This window comes from Galeopterus variegatus, unplaced genomic scaffold (genome assembly GCF_000696425.1).
Source record: "Galeopterus variegatus unplaced genomic scaffold, G_variegatus-3.0.2 Scaffold1032, whole genome shotgun sequence".
Lineage (NCBI taxonomy): Eukaryota > Metazoa > Chordata > Mammalia > Dermoptera > Cynocephalidae > Galeopterus > Galeopterus variegatus.
Window position 1 is genome coordinate 35971 of NW_007727143.1, and position 6762 is coordinate 42732.

Genomic DNA, 6762 nt, shown 5'->3' on the forward strand with positions numbered 1-6762 from the left:
TAACCTCAAAGATGTGCTCTAAAAAAAATAAAAACAAAAAGTGTACCTGTGAACATATTTTTTGTCTTAGATTATGCAACACAATTGGTGTTCAGAATTGCAAAAAAAAAAAAAATTGACAGTTTTGTCAATAAAACAGAGATGTGTTTTTGACTAAAATTATTTTTTAGAATTATTTAATAATTTTATCTTATATCCCCCTTTTCAAAGCTTTTTATGCACTTCATACTTAAAACCAACAAGTGAGAGGCCTCTTTTCAGATCTGGTTTATTTTTGGAATGTCTGAGTGTGTTTCTGAATGGGGGTGGTGTTGGTGGTTTAATTCTTGACATGCTCTTCTCAGCATGTTTTGCTAGTCATTCTGGATCTTATGTTTGCAAATTCTGCTGAAAATTTAGTGATGTATTCGAAATGAGAAAGTCCTCTATGTTGTAGTGTGAATGTTTGTGGCCAAATTCTATTGTGGAACCTTGTGGCTTTGTTTTTAATTTGGATAGAAAGTTTAACTTCCGTTGTTCAGATTTTAGGTTTATCTCATGGAATTGTGCCAGGTAGTTGTCTAAATATGGACCAATTTTGGGAAATGAAGGTTAACAAATGTATATTTGACTCTAGATAATCCTTTACTCAAACTCATAAGTTAAAGGCTCATAGCATGAGTTATCTAAGTTTTATGTTGTCACATCTTTAAATGTGGATGATGTTCAGCATTTTATCTATGAATTTCCTTTAGGAAAAGAGAGAAATTTAGTTTCCAAACCTTTTCTTGGAAACTAAATTTACCACATATGGAAAATGAAACAATTTTAGTGGTTTTGATTTTTTTCTAATGGAGTTTAACCAGCTTAATTATTTTTCCCATTTTGAAGCACTTATTTCCCAAATGTGAATAAAGAGAAAAGACCAGCAATTGGGCCCTTCTTTTTCTTTTCTTTCTTTTTTCTTTTCTTTTCTTTCTTTCTTTTTTTTTTTTTGAGGCCATTTTTAGTTTAATGCCCCCATTTCCCAATCCTGGTATAAAATGAATTACGGGTATCCCTCTAAGTCCCTGTAACCCTTTTTTGGGATCACATATACCTTTGATAACCTGATGAAAGTGATGAACCCTCTCCCCAGGAAAAAAAAATGCACATATACAGATAATTTTGCATACAACCTCAAGGGCATCACACATCTTCTGAAACCCAAGTTAAGGATCTCTGCTCTAAATAAATTCTAGAAAGAGTTTTAATGCAAGTAATTGATAAAATCAAGAACTAAGTATTAGTTTAAAACATCACAGATTGGAATTATTGTAAGATGGCGGCCCCTACTAGCAAAATGTGACACTGCAACGAACTTTGTTAGACATTATAACATCCAGACAGAAGGGAAAAAGAAGCAAAGTTCTGAGAGCTATTTATAAGGAGTCAGGGCATCTCTAGATGTGGGAGCCATTCCTGGTTCAAGGCAGGGGTCAGGATGCCTGACAACTTCTAGCAGGGTAGAGTCTGATAAACCACAATGCTCAGGATGCCAAGGGGTTAGCCATTATCTTAACCCCTTTCTCACCAAAAGATTTTAGTTTTGTCTATTGGGAAACAAGATGTCACTAGGGAAAAAAAAGATTTGCCTTACACCTTTGCTGGAACACATCAGTTTGGTGATATATGGGACACTAGAATTATTTTTGAGAAGGTGCATAAAACCAAAGTAAATTATTCTCTATGTAGAACATTATTTACTAGTAACATTTGTTTGGGTGTATTAGCTTTGACAAGTTTTACCAGTAAATATTGGTTTTATTTAAAACTGGGAATCCAGTTTATAAATAGTATAGTTGATATATCTATTCTTTCCCCCATGTAAAGAATAGTTTAAAAATTTGTGCATACTTTCTGCTTTTCTCTCTTGATGCCATGAGGCGGGTTGGGGTGGGGGGAGAGATGTCTGAGTCAACAACTGACAAAATGTCTTCTTCAAATTAAAAAATTGAGAAGCAGCACTTTAACTCTACACCATTTTAGTGCATGTATTAGTTTTAATAATGATTTTTGGTGCATGCCTTTGGGCTTTATTCAAAAGTGTACAATAGGAAAGTATATTTCCTTTCTTAGAAAGGAGATGTTTTTCTACTTTGCAACATGTGATTACAAAAAAAAATCTTCCTCTGTGGGAAGATTAACCATGTACTGAACTACTGAAAAGTATATATTTTTAGATATACAGAAGGAATCTACATGGAGCAGCATTCAGACCTATATAGAAGTCATAGCATTCTGTATAGGACCAAAAAGGAAGTAACATTAAACACTTAAACAGACTTTGTTGGGTAGAAATACCTTTAGATCTTGCATTGACTTCCAAAAAGAAAATGCCACAGAAGTTTGCTGAAAACTTTTGTTGCCTGAATTTTCTCTGTCAGTGTATTTAGCCCAAATACAATAGCTTTGGGTTAGCACATACATAAGAATCAAAAAAACAAAGCCAACTAAATATATCAGTCTGGTTTGCCAATCCAGCTTGACTGAAATAAGTAAACTAATCACTTGTAACATGAAAAACTGTCCAACTCCTCTAAGGTTTTGACAAAATAACTTTGGCTTGATGTGGGAAGACTCCCACTTTGATTTCTGACCTGACAGTGAAGATTCGTGCTTGACATGATTTCAAACCTGACAGTGTCTGTTTAAGGAGCTATGGTACAGTTTGCTAATTCAATCCCAGATACCTGTTGATTACCTGTGAGATCTAGAGTCCAAAGTAGCCAGCAGCCATGTCCCTGAGTGCTCTGTGCCCATCAGATAAAGTAAGCAGGGTTGGGACAGGTTACAGCTCGGATGATTGATTGACCTCAGGTACCATAGACAGCCCCAGATTCAAGAATTGTATCTGCTTTCTTAGGAGTCATCATTGAACTAATGTCCCACACTGTGTTACTTACCGTAGATGCTCTTTCTTAGAGGAGGCCCAGAGCACACATCCTAATAGCTTGTGGTACTCAGAGAGGGGGTGCTAACTCTGATGCCCTGGCCAAATTCCAGTTTAGGGATGTGGGTCTTCTTGTCATTCTAATTGGAAATGTGCATCACTTCCCATTTTCTTATTGATCGCAGTGCAAACTATTACTAGTTGGTTTCTTTGCCTGGTCCCAAGTCTCTAAGATGCTGGTGTGTATTATATGGGCCAAGTTCATGTCTTATCCTAATGCACAAGAGTTGAGAAATGGGTGAGCTTTGTGTCAGAGTGCACTGTGATTGGAAGATGGACTCTTGTGATGCTGGGGGGATGAAATTGGCCCTCATTAAGCATAATTTGGGGAATGTGCACTGGACGGAGGTTCCAGCCATGAGGTGTGAGCTGAAACCAATTTTCCCTCTTTTCTTATAGCATGTTGAGAAAGTCTGTTGGGTTTTCAGCAGTCAGGGAAGGCCGGAGTTCTGCTTTAATCTGGGTAACTGAGGCTGGTTTGAGCAAGACTTCGGTTAATTAACTGGGTTCTCAGATGCCACAGACTCCGTGAGAAGTCACCATTATTTTCAATGGTTGTGATAGAATTTCCCCCTAGTAGCCATTATTTTAAGATTATATTGCAGAGTAGCTTTATTTTGAGCTTTTGTGTATACACAATCCCAAACTGGAAGAAATTTTAAAAAAAGAAATCCTGCTGTGAAAGGTATATATTACTCTAGATTTTTCTTACTGTAAATATTGTAAGATTGTAATACTGTCGATATTTTATTAACCAACAAATGTTAATCTATGTGAATTCAGACTTATTTTAAATGTGCTTTTTATTTACTGTGTGTGGTCCCTGTTGCTGACAGTATTAAGTTATATTCTGATGTAAGATTAACTTTATTAAAGAATGTAAACATTAATGTTTCCTTATGGGAAAACAAATAAAGTATAAAGAAGACAATTCTTTTCATTGAAATATACTGTGTATTTACCCTTGCTAGACCCAGCACCACTTATAAATTTAGTTCACTGTTCAGAATTTTAGTTAACACAGCTGACATGGTTGTGCTCTGTTTGAAAGTCTTAAGAGTAGTATTGGAATATAGACAGTTTGTATTTGTCTGCTGTGAATCATAATCCTGAAATTTATAATCAAGTTTGTAAAATTTTTATAGTAAAACATTTTAATGACAATTTGAAAAATTATCTTCTCTAAAGAATGGTCAAAACAATTTCCTTTCAGAAATAGAATTGTTCTTTAACATCTTTCCAAAGTGACTTTGGTTAAATGGGCCAGATGTATATTAGTTAAAATTTAAGACTAAGTTGTTGATATTCTTTGAGTTTACAAGTTAATCCTTATTGGAGACGTGCCAATATACAGTAGATTATCATTAATTTGCACTGTTTGGGGACCCCATTTAAGAATGCTGAATTTTGCCAACTAAGAAGTAAGCAAATGCAATTCAAAAAGTAAATTTGAGCATTCTGTATTAAATATGTGCAGTTATTATCACCTGAAGAAGCGCAGTGTGTCGGGCTGTAATATAACCATATTTGCTGTCATATTCTCCCATCTCAGTGCTGGGAAATCACCATGTGGAAACCAAGCAAACGTGTTGTGCATCAGCCGGCTTGAGTTTGTTCAATATCAAAGCTGAAACTAGCGAGGTCTGCTGTACTGCTTATTGAAGTATTGTGATTCTTTTAGGCATTGATTCTTACAAAATATATACTGTAACAGTATACTTTGTACAGATTTAAATTTTATTTGAAAAAATGAAATAAAGTAGGCAAAAAAATAAAGATGTTTATTTTTCATGTGACTATATAAACAGATCAGTCTTTTGTTTCAGTGCTTCTGGGGGGGAAGGGTCTGGTTGTTCTTGGATTCTTTTTTTTTTTTTGATAGATGGAAACCATTTTTAGGACTCATTAGCAGATATACTATCCTCTTACCTATGATCATTAATTGGCTGCAAGCATTAAGTGTGATCTCTTACACTGGAAAACAATATTTTCTATTTTAAACTAAAAATATTCTTTTTTAAAAAATTTATGTGAATGGTCTCCCTGTCTGACTTTTTGGGTCAGTTTTCAAAATTCTCTGTGGTGTGATGGTTAACCTAGCCATCACATTAAAGAGAAGGAAAAGCTTGTTCTATAGATCATGTTCCTTTCTCATGGAAGGTTTTTTGTTTTCTATCGTTTTAAATTTGAATTTGGTTTGGGGTAGTGGAAGGGTTACGAAAGAGCCAATGACGAAAGATGAAGAGAATCCTCTGTAGAAAATAGAGATGTGTTTTAAAATAAGATCCCTTTCAAAACTGTTTTTCTCATGAGTGGAATGGCTGACAGTGAATGAAGTTACCAATAAAAACATGGCACAAGAGTGATCCTTCAGAATAGTTTCAATGGGGCCTTCCCCTAGAACAGTAGATTATCTGACCAAAGAGAACCACCAAGTTTCGACCTCTAACTCAAAAACCAGCAAAAGACTCGAGCCTCAGGTGTATGATATTTCTTCGACCTTTGGAAGTGTAGTTTGGCATTGTATCTGTGGCTTTTTCTTTTCATTTTATCTTCTTTGATGGTTTCACTTACCTTCAGGCTGGATGAGGAAGGTTTGGAATAAGTAGTTCTCTAAGGTTCCTGGCAAAAATCACACTATAGAAAATCTTTCAATGTTATTTAAGTATATATGACAATGGTTATATTCTGAAAACTGATGCGTGGCCATAGAATATCTCAAGTTCACAGTATTACAGTTCCAGGCTTCCCTGGGTGAATCCCAAGAGAGTTTATTGTGATTATTGTTTTGTTATTTTCTTGCTAAAATGGCCCTTCTTTGTAAAGGACAGCAGGATTGGACTAGCTTCCATATCTGACAACCACCAACTCCAATAAAAATAACACAGAAACTTTGCTTTATGAAAAATTAAAGCTGAAGGTGCCACACTTCTGGAGAAGTGGGTGGGGTGCCTAAGAAACTTCAGTTTTCCCTGAGTTCTTCAGTACCTCTGATTTTGGGAGCACACAGAAGACAGGTAGGTGCTTCCTGAATGAGAAACCATATTCTCCTCTCTCCTCAAGGTGGGATCAGATAAATGCCTAGGTCCGTGTCTGAGAGGAAGGCTCTCAAATATAGGAGCTTGTGGTAGAAAATCTAGCCATGATTTGCTCTACATATAAGGGAATGAAAAGCCAGGAGTCAGGCCCCTCCCTAACTGTCCTGTGGGGCTTAATCTTTTAAAGACTCCAAATGGGACTATGATTATATGCCCGGTGGTTAGTTTAGAGATCAAGAGGCCATGAGGTCAGGTCCTACTGCAGAGCTGCAGGGGTAACATCTCAGACTTGGGATACTTCTAAACTATAGGACTAGGCCAGCCCGTGGCTCACTTGGGAGAGTGTGGTGCTGATAACACCAAGGCCACAGGTTCGGATCCCTATATAGGGATGGCCGGTTATATAGGATGGGAGGGTGTGGTGCTGACAACACCAAATCAAGGGTTAAGATCCCCTTACTGGTCATCTTTTTAAAAAAATGAAAATAAAAAATAAACTACAGGACTAGGCTGGTAGGGCCATGGGAGCCTCTCAAGGAAGTGGCTCATCATGCTCAGGAAGAACTTTTTGTCATTTTTCTATGCACTTTTCTAAGGTAATGTAATTGGCAATCTCTTCCCACCTCCACCTCCAATGGATGTTAACTTTTTGGGGGGGTTCGGGGTGTGGCAGCTGGCCAGTGCGGGGATCAAACCGTGGACCTTGGTATTTCAGCACCTCACAAACACCAGCTAACTGGCCAGCCCTGATGT

The 6762-nt window shown here is 36.8% G+C and overlaps 1 protein-coding gene across 1 annotated transcript; it reads left to right on the plus strand.

The window, feature by feature from the left end:
• The first annotated feature begins 959 nt into the window (after positions 1-959).
• On the plus strand, positions 960-4770 carry IGIP (IgA-inducing protein). The gene has a single exon (XM_008574312.1). The coding sequence runs from the start codon at positions 4441-4443 to the stop codon at positions 4600-4602; it is 162 nt and encodes a 53-aa protein (XP_008572534.1). The 5' UTR covers positions 960-4440; the 3' UTR covers positions 4603-4770.
• The last annotated feature ends 1992 nt before the right edge of the window (positions 4771-6762 follow it).